Here is a 13,437-nt window from a genome sequence, read left to right as displayed (position 1 = left end):
AGCTTTTGGAAAGCATCAAGTTGAATAAATTGCTGGGACCGGACAAAACGTACCACCAAGCTACTGTGGGAGGCGAGGGAGGAGATTGCTGAGCCTCTGGTGATGATCTTTGCATCATCAACGGGGGAGGGAGAGGTTCTGAGGGTTGTGGATGTTGTTCCTTTATTCAGGAAAGGGAGGAGAGATAGCCCAGGAATTTATAGACCAGTGAGTCTTACCTCAGTGGTTGGTAAGTTGATGGAGAAGATCCTGAAAGGCAGGATTTATGAACATCTGGAGAGGTATAATATGATTAGGAGTAGTCAGCTTGGCTTTGTCAAGAGCCTTATGAGCCTGATTGAATTTTTTGAGGATGTGACTAAACACATTGATGAAGGAAGAGCAGTAGATGTAGTGTATATGGATTTCAGCAAGGCATTTGATAAGGTACCCCATGCAAGGCTTATTGAGAAAGTAAGGAGGCATGGGATCCAAGGGGACATTGCTTTGTGGATCGAGAACTGGCTTGCCCACAGAAGGCAGAGTGGTTGTAGACTGGTCATATTCTGCATGGAGGTCAATCACCAGTGGGGTGCCTCAGGGATCTGTTCTGGGACCCCTACTCTTTGTGATTTTTATAAATGACCTGGATGAGGAAGTGGAGGGAGGGGTTAGTAAATTTGCTGACACAAAGATCAGAGGGATCTTGGGGTCCAAGTCCATAAGACCCTCAAAGCAGCTGCGCAGGTTGACTCTGTGGTTAAGAAGCCATATGGTATATTGGCCTTCATGAATCGTGGAATTGAATTTAGGAGCTGTGAGGTAATGTTGCAACTATATAGGACTCTGGTCAGACCCCACTTGGAGTACTGTGCTCAGTTCTGCTCGCCTCACTACGGGAAGGATGTGGAACCCGTAGAAAGGGTGCAGAGGAGATTTACAAGGATGTTGCCTGGATTGGGGAGCATGCCTTATAATAGGTTGAGTGAACTCGGCCTTTTCTCCCTGGAGCGAAGAGGATGGGAGGTGACTTGATAGAGGTGTACAAGATGATGAGAGGCATTGTTCATGTGGATAGTCAGAAGCTTTTTCCCAGGGATGAAATGGTTGCCACAAGAGGATACAGGTTTAAGGTGCTGGGGAGTAGGTACAGAGGAGTTGTCAGGGGTAAGTTTTTTACTCAGTGAATGGTGAGTGCGTGGAATGGGCTGCCAGTGACAGTGGTGGAGGCGGTTACCATAGGGTCTTTTAAGAGGCTTTTAGATAGGTACATGTAGCTTAGTAAATAGAGGGCTATTCAAGGTAGGGACATATTCAGCAGAATTTTGTGAGCCCAAGGGCCTGTATTGTGCTGCAGGTTTTCTATGTTTCTATGATGAGGGAAGATCTCATTGAAACCTTTTGAATGTTGAAAGGCCTAGATAGAGTAGATGTGGAAAGGTTGTTTCCCATGGTAGGAGAGTCTAGGACAAGAAGGCACAGCCTCAGGATTGAGAGGTGACCTTTCAAAACAGAGACGTGGAGAAATTTCTTGAGCCAGAGGGTGCCAAATTTGTGGATTTTGTTGCCATGTGCAGCTGTGGAGGCCAGGTCGTTGGGTGTACTTAAGGCAGAGATCGATAGGTTCTTGATTGGACGTGGCATCAATGGTTACAGGAAGAAGGCCGAAAGAAGGAGAGAAAGAAAGGATCAGCCATGATTGAATGGGTCAACTCGATGGGCCAGATGGCCTAATTCTGCTGCAATGACTTTGGTCTAAAATGTATAAAGTTGTGAAAGCAAAAACCACAGTGCTGATTAACATTCGGCCCAGGCTGGAGGACTCCGGTGAGTTGTTGTCAGTGGTCTTTGCTCCAGTGGGGTTTATGGGGTGAAAAAGAAGAAAATTAAGGTGCTTTTGTAGAAGGTAGTATATCATTCTTAGAGACTAGCATTAACCATTTCCTGTCTAAATAGTGTGGGTTGCAGTACAGCAAATTCTAGAAAGTCTGCAGATGCTGGTAATTCAAAGCAACACACACAAAATGCTGGAGGACCTCAGCAGTGCAGGAAACATCAATGGAAAAGAGACAATTCGGGCTGAGACCATTCATCAGGACTGATTGAGTACATTGAACTGATGCCTTTCTTTTTTAAAAAAAAAGGTTGTGTGGTTGTCTTAGCTAATATTTTGAGATTGGCCAGAAGATTTATTTATTTACTGAGAAACAGCACAGAATAGGCCCTTGCAGCACTCTGAGTCATGTTGCCCAGCTAACTCTCCCCTCCTCCCGATTTAACCCCAGCCTAATCACAGGACAATTTGCAATGACCAATTAACCTACTAACTGGTGAGTCTCCGGACTGTGGGAGGAAACTGGAGCACCCGGAGGATACACAGACTCCTTTCGGGACAGAACCCGTGCCGCCTGTGCTGACCACTGTGCTGCCCCCAAGCCTGGTATGGATACATGTTTTCAACCACTCAGATAGTGAACTCGAGTACAATGGATAATAATTAACATTGTTTCATGCTCTGGTAATTATTTTATTTTTACAAGAATGAGTGGCTATTGACGTTTCACCTTGATTAGCTATGCAATCATTTTATCTTTGTTTAGTCAGAAATAGTAATTTTCCTGCAATCTTACTGAGTTAGCTCACATCATTGCAACTGCATGTCAAGGAGCTAAGATGGCACTGGAGGGTGACTTCTTCACATTCATCTGCGAAACAGCTTAAATTCCTCTCTTTAATGTCTTTTCTTTCCTTTTTCGGGTGGCTGGTGTTCTGTCGGAGTCCGTGATCTACAGCTGCACTCGAACTGCGGTTCTACACGGGAATGGGCTCTCGCTCTTGGAGCTTGCTGAGAGGTCATTTTCGCTATCTCCAGGGTGGACTCGACTCCTCGCCGGTGTTGCCAGCTGAAGCGTTCTGAGAGACTGGGTGCAGCTGTCGGAGGTCTCTGCACTTGAGCGATCGTTCTCTCTCCCCCTCTGCTCATTCTTGAGTTGAGTGAGCTCGAACAAGCAATGCTGCAGAAAGTAACATCAAAACAGCAAACTGTTGGTCTCCTCTCTCACTGTGGAAGGGATGATACCTCCTTCAACCTCATTAGTGTGAGTGAGAGAGAGAGAGGGAGAGGGAGCGAGCCTGTGGCAGTCGTAGTGCTGGATTATGGATTGTAGTGTTTGATTGACTCTAGATCATGGTCTCTTCACGGTTTTGCTATTGCTGGCATGTTGCATAGTGGGGGCTGATGCTTCCTGCTGGAACAAGTGAGGAGGGGAGGGGGAGGGTTGATTCTTTCACTGCTGCTAGTGTATGTCTGGGGTTCTAACGTTTTCCTGACGTCCATTCACTGGGATTTTCTTTTGTCTCGTGGATGTCTGCTGACAGTAACAATTTCAGATTGTTTACTGTATACTTTCTCTGACATTAAATGAAACCATTGAACTGTGTGCAAAGTTTGTGAACTCCACTATGATCAGCTGTGTTAGAAAAGCTAATCCTAAATATGGCATATCAGTTCAACAGGAACTTTGGAATGACCTTTCCAACTGATGGAACATTAGTGCATTTTCACTCCACTTTGCCCCACAAATCAGTCTTTAACCACCATTCTAAACAAATAAATTATCTTTAATATTTCAATCGTTTTTTTTTTGCGTCTGTAGTTGAAAACGTTACCAGAGCCAATTCCCTTCAATTTTCAGGGCAGGAGATCAAAGTAAATTTATAGATGGTGTTTAAATAAATGCAAAGTTTTCTCAAAATGGTTGATACACAATACATCATAAGTAATGCGGATACTACGTTCTGCTGTACTTCCACCGGTCTTCGTAGACTTGCCTGTACAAATTGCTCCAAGTTTAAAACCCCAGACATCTGTCATCCAAGATTTATGCCTTTTGACCTCCCTTAAATGTACAAAGTGGGATGTAACCTCATTGAGAAATCAAATAGTAGAACTCCTTCACAGAAGGACACGCTGAGCTCCTGTCTGGTTCTCACAAGTGACCAGAGGCAGCTAGATCTTAACGCTCAAAGGGCAGCCCCGTGCTTTCAGAGACACAGCGGGCTTCCAACGCCTTAAAGCACATTATCATTGTGTTCAAGAACAGGAGAGGGGAAACTGCGAAACGGCAACAGAACAGAATAAGATCTTGGTTCAAACTGTACTTATCAAAAGGAGCCGTACAAAAGTTTGTGCCAAAGTGGAAATACTGCCCAAATTGTCTAAATCAGTTAGTTCTTCTGCAACGAGGCAGCTGAAACTGCGGGAAGCCACTTCGGATCTCTGTGGTGCTGTAGGGTCCACTGATAGCTGTTCCTCCAGGAAAGATGGGTCTATACATCTTTTGAAGCAGCCAGCATTGCTCGCACTTTGGCCATTAGATCCTACACGAAAGAAAACACAATGTAAGCAATGTAGTGGAGTGTATAGTTGTACAACATCTCCGACACTCTTCACACAGAAATATTACTTCTGAGGTACTGTGATTCTGTCATGGCTGATGTATCAACAGTGTAATCAAAGTCAATTTATTATTAAAGTATGTACAGTGGATTTGGGTTGGTTAGTCAGGGCAGCTGCTTATTTGGGTCAAATTTTAAAGAACCAAACCAACTCCAGAAAACTAGCTGGGATTCCCTTCATTTATTTAGGACACTACGCCACTTATTTGGGGCAGGAGACTATTGCTGAAGAGTTTCTAGCTATCACCACTCTCCGTTAGACACTACACCATGCTTAGACCTAACAGTTTTTAAACAGCATCAGCTGTGTGTGTATGGGTTCAAAAAGTGAGATTTTTGTCACTGATAATTGGTGACAAATAAGCTGTAAGAAAATTTGTTTTGCTCACCAAAGTTTCAAGCATTCAGGCCTGGGGATGCCAGAAAAGGCCTGGAGTGAAAATGAAACAATTTCATGACTTCAACAAGTTAGGAATTACAAAGGTATGGGCAATCGTCTTGAATGTTAGAAGGAAAATGAAGATTTGGAGGATGCAGTCTTCTAAAACATTGTATGAAGTCAGTCTGTTATCTGGTGTCTGCCTTGATTTTGCTCATTTACAGGCAATCAAAACAACGTGGCAGATAAATTCCTGCATCAATAACTATTAGGAACTAATACACAGTTTTATAGTACTGTGGAGGTATTGATAGTGTTCTAATTTGTTCTGTATTTCATTTAAATACATAATTTGTCACTCACTTAAAAAGTAATTTGTCTTTTTTTTTAGTACCTTTTAACTATTTCCCTGAAAATTCAGCCAATTGAGGCAGCCACTCAAACGAGCCAAACTGTACTGATAACGATGTGTCCCAATTAACTGGAATCCATTGTGTATGTTACCATATACTACCTTAAGATTAATTTTCTTGCAGGTATTCATGGGAAGTCAAAAAATACAATAGAATTTCTGAAAATCTATATACATAGATAAAGGCTGACAATGTTCAAAAGACGAGAAATTGTGCAAATTTTAAAAATAAGTAAATCAATCGAAGATGCGAGTCACAGAAAAATACAGCAGAGAAACATCCCCTTTGGTACGTGCCAAACCATTTACACAGCCTACTCCCACTGAGCCGCACAAGTGCCTTAGCCCTCCACACCTCTCCCACCTACATATCTATCCAAACTTCTCATAAAAACATTGAGCTTCCATGCACCACTTGTGCTGGCATTCCATACCCTCACCACCCTCTGAGTGAAGAAGTTACCCCTCATGTTCCCCTTAAACTTTTTACCTTTCACCTTAATTCATGATCTCTAGTTGCTCCCAACCTCAGTGGAAAAAGCCTGCTTGCATTTACCCTTTCTATACCCCACCTCATGAGGGGCAATATTTTTTACATCGAGTGGTGGGTGCCTGGAATGAGTGGTGGTAGTGACAGAAACATTTGAGACTTGTAAGAGGTGTTTAGATAGGCACATGAATGTGAGGAAAATGGAAGGATATGGACATTGTAAAGACAGAAGAGATTACTTTAGTTAGCCATTTCACTTCTAATTTAATTGGTTTGGCACAACATTGTGTTCTTGTGCTGTACGGGTCTATGTTCTATGTTAATACTGAGAATGTGAGTTGTAGAGTTGCTGAAACTGAATCTGTAGGTTGTAGATCATAAATAATAAGCTTCAAAGTTCTTTCTGTATATTTCTCTTCCTTTTAGTGCCTTGCATAGCTGGATCTGGACTTCCTGTCAGATCGCTGGCAGGTGGTTAGAGTGGGCTCCCTCACCTCTGCCCCTTTGACCCTCAACACAGGTACCCCTCAGGACTGTGTACTAAGACCCCCACATACTCTATGAATAACCATGACTGTGTTGCCACCCACAGCCTCAATCTGCTAATTAAATTTGCTGACGACACTACACTGATTGGCCTAATCTCAAATCATAATGACGCAGTCTGTAGAGAAGAAGTCATTACCGTGTCACGGTGGTGTCAAGAAAACAACCTCCCCCTCATTCGTCAAAAAAAAGGAGCTGGTTGTGGAATGGAGACAGGCTAATCCCCATTGACAACAATGGATCTGGGGCTGAGAGGATGGACAGCTTTAAGTTCCTTGGCATAAACATCACTGAGGATCTCACATGGTCAGTACATACTGACTGTGTAGTGAAAAAGGCACAACAGCGCCTCTTTCACCTCAGACGATTGAGGAAGTTTGATATGGGCCCCCAAATTCAATGAACTTTCTATAGGGGCACAATTGAGAGCATCTTGACTGGCTGCATCACTGCCTGGTATGGGAACTGTACTTCCCTTAATCGCAGGATTCTGCAGAGAGTGGTGTGGAGAGCCCAGCGCATCTGTAGATGTGAACTTCCCACTATTCAGGATGTTAACAAAGACAGATGTGTAAAAAGGCCTGAAGGATCATTGGAGACCCGAGTCATCCCAAATACAAACTGTTCCAGCTGCTACCATCTGGGAAACAATACTGCAGCATAAAGGGCAGAACCAACAGGCTCCAGGACAGCTTCTTCCACCAGGCCATCAGACTGATTAATTTATGCTGATGCAACTGTATTTCTATGTTATGTTGACTGTCCTGTTGTACATAATATTTATTATAAATTACTCTAATTGCACATTCAGACGGAGACATAACAAAGTTTTTTACTCATGTATATGAATAAGTAATAAAGTTAATTTAATTCAAAAGTATCAGAAAAGTCTCTGAAGTACTTTCCTTACAATCTACGCATCACCTATAACCTTCAGGTTTTAACCTTGCTTATATAAAGACCCCCTTTACAAAGATCAAGATTCAAGATTGTTTAATGTCATTTCCAGTACAGAAGTGTAAAGGAGAACAAAATAATTATTCCTCTGAATCCGATGCAGCAAAAAAGAAAATCCGTAAGGTAGCTTATATACGTAGATTGATTGTATGTCCATAAAGGATTATTGGTACATAAGATGACAGACAGGAAATGATAAATTAGTGGTGGTTGGGGGTGTGGAAGGGTGGTTAGTGGGTGGAAGTGTTCTTCAGCCTTACTGCTTGGGGAAAGTAACTGTTTTCGAGTGTAAAGACACTGCCCAGGAGAAGGCAATGGCAAACCACTTCTGTAGAAAAGAATAATCATGGATATAGACCATGATTGTACTTGTCACACAACATGCCACATAATGATGGTGATAGCCCTGGTGTGGGTGCTACATAGCCACTTCCTGATGGAAATGGGACAAACACTCCACTTCATGATCCTTCATCATGTTACCAACCCCTTTCCAGCACCTCTCCGTAAATATGTCCTAGGTGCAAGTGCTGGTGATGCATTGGGCAGTTTGGACTATCCATTATAAAGCCTCCCTGGCCACCGCAGTGCAATTTCCATACCAAGCACGAATACAGCTTGTTATGACGGGCTCTACTGCACACCTGTAGAATGGTGCGAGTGTAGATGTGCACATAAAGTATAGATTGGTATTAGAAGTGCAGGGCAGCACCAGGGAGCCTTGTTAGCAATGCCATGACTTCAAATAAAATCTAACACAGCAGCTGCGTTATTCATACCTGAGTTATTTTGCTCTGCACTGTTGACAGAAGTTCTGGAGATGCTGTTTCATCTTTTTCCTGTGAGCCACCCCTAAAGATGACACAAAAAAAAGAAAAAAATGATATACTGGTATTCTGTAACTACATTAGCATCACTCATGTGAGGTATGCACAATACATGTATAGCATGAGCCTACCAAAAATATCCTGCCTTGCTGATCATTTACCTATAGATCGGCATCCTTTTAATTCCACCTTGTTACTTCTCTTCTAGCTCTAGATTATAAACTGTCATCTCTGCAACATTTGTTGAGTAATATTAAGGAAATAAAAATACAAACTTCACAAGCACAGAGTTGAATAGTGGGCAAAATGTACAACTTCAGGGCACAAATTCCACCATGGACAGCCCCAAGCCCGGCTGCGAAAGGAGGATTGGCCATGGGGCTAGTAACCCCATCCTGTAAAAACCCAGGGCTACAGAAATGCCAACAGAAGCCTCAAAGTCTTCATCCCTGTGAGAGGAAAGATTTTCAATGGGCTGCACCTTGAACCTCCAAAAGGACCACAACCTCGCTGTGAATAAGAGGTTTGTGTGCCCCAATAACCCAGAGAGCTACATTGGCTGGAGTTGGGGCTTTATGCTTTGGCTCCTGGTAGGGTCACCCATGCCAAACAGGTCAAAGGGTAGAGGCCAGACTAAAAGTGGTCCTCCAGGTTCGGGGGTTTAGCTCAGGGCCAGCAACCTTGACTGGTAAAACAAAACTGTTAAGGAAATAGCAATGAAGAATCCTTCAACATCTGAGCGTGATGGTATTCCTGAGTCTCCAGCTGAGACTTGCATGACTGAGAGTAGTGAAAAACCGAGCTGCTGACATGATGAAGGAAGCCCTGATCCCAGCCAGAGATGGAGGACCTTCACTACTGCCCTGAATGCCAGTGGCGTAATGGACAGTAAGTAAGCACCTTGAAAGACTGGCCGAGGATGGAGAATTCTGTCAGCACCCTATGCCTAAGTGGGGGTGATGGGACTTAAGTAAGTAAGTTAAGGGCATAGGTCAACCTCAGTCCAATTGACAGGCTGGGCTTTGTTCTCAGACAGTTACAATGGAGCCTTTGCTGGCCATTTGGTATTCACACTCTCACAATGGAAAACTGTAATAGTGTCAGCAAAGTGAACTTTGCATCAACTTTAACCGACCAGCAAATAAGAGTTGTTTGGCTTGGTTGTACATTTGTAACTCAGCCTTCTTGGCTCGGCTAGTTGGCGTGAAGAGCTGTTACTGTGCTGTATTTCTACAGAACAAAATAAAATAAATCGAATTGGACAGCTATAATTTGCCTGTTCTACACAACTAGTTGGTACATTTAATAGCTATGAAAAGGTCTACTGCTTTAAAAATCATCAACAAATTTTAAAACCACTAAACTAAAACCTTTTAAATTAAAATATTAATTAAACTAAATTTCTAAACTGATAAAGGAGACGATGACGACCCTTAAAAATTAGCTGTTTTAAGAGGGAAAAGGAAAATAGCTTATTGAATTTGGCCTAACACAGCAAATTTGCTACCAGTATGGTGAAAATATGTTAAAATACAGTACTTACTGATTTTAAAATCTCACTGTCAGTCAACTATTACAAAATCTATTCTGTTTCCTGTAATGTGGATTCAAGGCGACATGTAGGTTTAACAAGGTCAAGCTTGTTTAATTTAAAACATATGCTTTATTTGATCTTACCCTTTTATTCAAGCCTGTTGGAGGGTAAAAAAGTCGGCTGCAGAACAACATTGATACCTTCACAGCCTTTTTCCATGCCCCCAACTAATTTCTAGTTCACTAATTACTACTCACATCCGTTATCAGGAAAGTTAGTGACGTACCTCTAGCAGGGTCTTCTCCATTCTTCAAATGAAGTTATCCTTCACATACCAGTGAACAAGCCCAGTTGAATAGGGGGGGGGGGGGAAGAGTTTAAATTAAAGCACAGGGACAATACCCCCTTACAATTGGATACCATGGTCAAACGACCATCCCAGTCTTTACATACAATTTCTGCCCTGGACCATTCCTTGGTTGCTTTCAAAACCAAGGAACTGGTAGCAATGCAGCTGAAATTAGGTAGATGATTAATTTTTTTTTAAAAAAGCACAACAAGCCCATACTCCCAGATTGGTGGGGACAAAGGAGGAAAGGGGCAAGAGATAACTAGGGGATAAATAATTAACAAAAAGAGAATTAAGGCCTTACCAGAGGTAGGCTGTCCTATTTATTCGATTCATTATCCTCTGGAATCAAATGAACTTCGACCTAAAATACTCCTTTTAAAGTGAGACCAGTTTCAGCATCAGCAGTGCTGCAGTTCCACCTCCGTCTTATCAGTTATAGATCTGTTAGGGGGTCTCATTTCAGAGAAATTATTAACCAGTAATGTATCAACCATAGAAAACTACCCTTAACTTGGGAAGAGAGAATGGAGGAGAATGAAGCTGCAGAACAATATGGAAACATGTAGAGTACTTCAGAATAATATCAAAGGAAAACTGGTTTCAGAGTTCTACATTTTCATGCCTCATGCATAAGGAATTCCATCATTCAAAGCACGAGTACAGCAATTTTTCCAGCCTTAGACCAGGGTTCTAGCCACAAACATAGATCTGTGGGGTGGCCTGTTTTCTAATTCTCTTTTCATAAAATGTAAATTAAATGTGTAGTCCCTCAATGAATGGGTGAAAGATGAAAGGAAATTTTCCACTGCAGCTGTTTATGCTGGTATGGAAGCAGCTTTGATTCTGCAGAGTTAAACAGCCCTAATAATGGGAATATTGTCGGCAGGGGTCACCATTCTCAGCTGAGGGCCATTATAACTTCCACCACATCAAGAGATGTGCTTTGTGTGTTGCTCTTTTCTAATACGTGTATCATCAACCAAAGGAAGCAGAACTCATCTCTATTTACAGTACCGATCTCCGTCATTGGAAAAATAACATGAAGGTTGGAGAGGGGTTGTTCAAACTGGAGTTAGAATCTTACATCCCAGCTTCTCTTCCTACAAGATGAAGAGGTGAGGGGAGCAAGAGTAGTGCTGGATCAAAATAAACTCTTAAAGCTTTCTCCTTTAAAGTGAAAGGAAGGCTTTCAAAGGATTGTGGCTGTGAAGTAGGAGATGTGCAAAAGTCAGTATTAATTACCAAAAGATCCACTTCCGCTTGGGAAAATGGAGTTTATCTCTGAAAGCACTTCTATAGATATAACTTATTTTGGCAGACAAACACGGTGCTCTTAAGCTAAACAGAGAAGGCTAGCTCAACCTGATGGTTCTGGTATCCAGAAGCCCACCAGTGGTACCCAGCACCAGTCAGAAACAATCATTTGGCTAACAGTGCCCATGTTTGTGCACCACCTGCACTGGGAAATGATTCACTAATTTACAATGTGAGGTTTAATTTTAGAATGGAATCATCGTTCCAGCACGAGGACAAGTTTGAGAGAAAACTTTAACTTCAGGACTGCAGGTCAAACAGTGCCGTTGTTACTGTCAGTCACTAGCACCATGATACGCTGAACCATCTGAAGACTTAACCAAGCTGGACCAGTATTATAACAATTCATTGCCACCTTCAAGCTTGAGACCTGTTCCTGTTGCCTCAAATACTTGACAGTACAGTTTTATAAACTGAATACTTCATGGGGTTCATTCTGATCCAGTAACGTTTGGCACTTGAACACAATCAGTAGATGCATGATATCAGATTATTCTCATCCAAAGGGCCTTGTGGGGACAAAGGACACTACGTTCTTCGATCTAGTCAAACCCTGGCCTTGCAACATGGCTCTTGTCCTGCACAGTTGCCTTCCACAACTTTACTGGTATTAGAAACTCTACAAAGGATTTCAGTCACAGCTTTAAAAGTCAGTATAAACTAAGAACTATTGTAATTCATCAGCCCAATTGTTTTCATCCTGAAACTGCAATTCTCCAAAGTTGGCATTGAGGATCACCTCCAAGACTACCACGGCTGCCCAAGAACATTAAGTTCAAAGCAATACTCTTACGAACATCTCAAAGTGCCAAAAAGAAGGAACAGACTACAAATCCCTTTCCAGAGGACTATCCAGTATGTAACATCTGGAAGAGAAATCCACAAAGTAGGTCTCATTGAGACATACCAGGTGAGCTGAGCACTTCAAAAGTTGGTCATTCAAATGGAATGTCCATTCTTGGTCTTAGATCCTGGTTCTGTCAGGACTGGAATTTACATGGGGAAAAGAAAACCTCCAGCCAGACTCCACCATGGCCTTTAATGCATTGAGGAGGAGTTCAGCAGCTAAGGCCTCTCTTTTTCTTAACAAGGCATTCATAACCAAAAGCAGTTTTGGAATTACACACAACAGCTCATGTAAAGGGTTCGCTCACTGATTCAAGCAGCAGGGTCCTCTAATTTATCTTGATGCGAAACCATCAATGCTTTATTTAACCTTAGTTATCTTCCTTGACTCTGCTGATTAAAATTATCAAAAAGAAACCAGTGCTTGAGGATGCTTTGAGAATGCGCTGACACATCCAGCCAGCATGGGAAATATGAACCCTAATTGGTGAGGTTTAAGAATCGCTTTGGGAGTCCACTGTACCAATGTTAGCTGTCAGAAATGGCACAGGGGACTTCTCAAACAAAGCCCTAGACCTGCTTTGTTCCCTAGACCCATCATGGTCAACCCTCTGGGAGTGCTTCTTGAGCTTTTAAGTATGTTTTTCCCACAATGATGAGGGCTCCCTGGGCTCACTCATGGCATGTCTGGTGCTGTACAGGTTGGCACTCCTGAATATCTCTGTGTCGAGGCCTGACATCCAATCTTCTACAGTTTGCTTCCAAGTTCTCATTCTTTCTTTCTAGGTTCTCCCTGAAAAGTGGGCAGTGGGTAGAGGATAATAAATTGAGTCCCAAGAGAAAGAGGAAGGGACAGCAGTGACAGTGGTCAGAAATCAGGAAGGTCCAGTGACACGTGCAGCACATTTTAAATTCCCAAAGGGTCACCTAAGTCTCCTGCAATAGAATAAGGTGCAGAGGAAAAAATCCCAATACTGGTGGACTCTACAGATCTAATATTCCAGGACAATGAGGAACATGTGGTCAACTACAGAAACAATGGCACTCCCAAATATAGAGAATAAGGGATGGTTGTGTCACCGGAACATCACAGACATCTTCTGCACCCCTGCCGCACATAGTCCCCACCACATAGATAATATGATTGCCATCTTCAAAACAGTACATTTAAAATAAAAATACACAATAAAACCACTCAGTCTCTGTGCAAACTTGGTAATATGTCATGATACCACCAGATTGAATGGTTATCCTTGTAGACTGGATGACACCTTTTACCCCATTTTTAGAATAGGGTTACCTTATGTTCTGGATGCTCAGATACTGATATAACCTGTATCTAC

General features: G+C 42.4%; 1 protein-coding gene across 6 annotated transcripts in view; it reads right to left on the bottom strand.

Moving 5' to 3' along the window:
* Positions 1–3,579: 3,579 nt before the first annotated feature.
* Positions 3,580–13,437, bottom strand: part of sfswap (splicing factor SWAP) — a 176,474-nt gene continuing 166,616 nt past the window's right edge. For 4 of the 6 annotated variants that reach the window (XM_059994587.1, XM_059994588.1, XM_059994589.1 and 1 more), the window contains 2 exons: positions 8,001–8,073; positions 3,580–4,359 (listed from right to left, as the gene is read on the bottom strand). In XM_059994587.1, the coding sequence (XP_059850570.1) occupies positions 4,309–4,359; positions 8,001–8,073 (124 nt within the window). In that variant the 3' untranslated portion in view covers positions 3,580–4,308. Of the gene's footprint in view, positions 4,360–8,000; positions 8,074–9,868; positions 12,888–13,437 lie in introns of those variants that run through there. The other 2 variants (XR_009516562.1, XR_009516563.1) reach the window with 2 other exon arrangements.

The sequence above is a fragment of the Hypanus sabinus genome, chromosome 18 (assembly GCF_030144855.1).
Source record: "Hypanus sabinus isolate sHypSab1 chromosome 18, sHypSab1.hap1, whole genome shotgun sequence".
Taxonomy (NCBI): Eukaryota; Metazoa; Chordata; class Chondrichthyes; order Myliobatiformes; family Dasyatidae; genus Hypanus; species Hypanus sabinus.
This window is presented reverse-complemented; position numbering and strand designations above follow the sequence as displayed.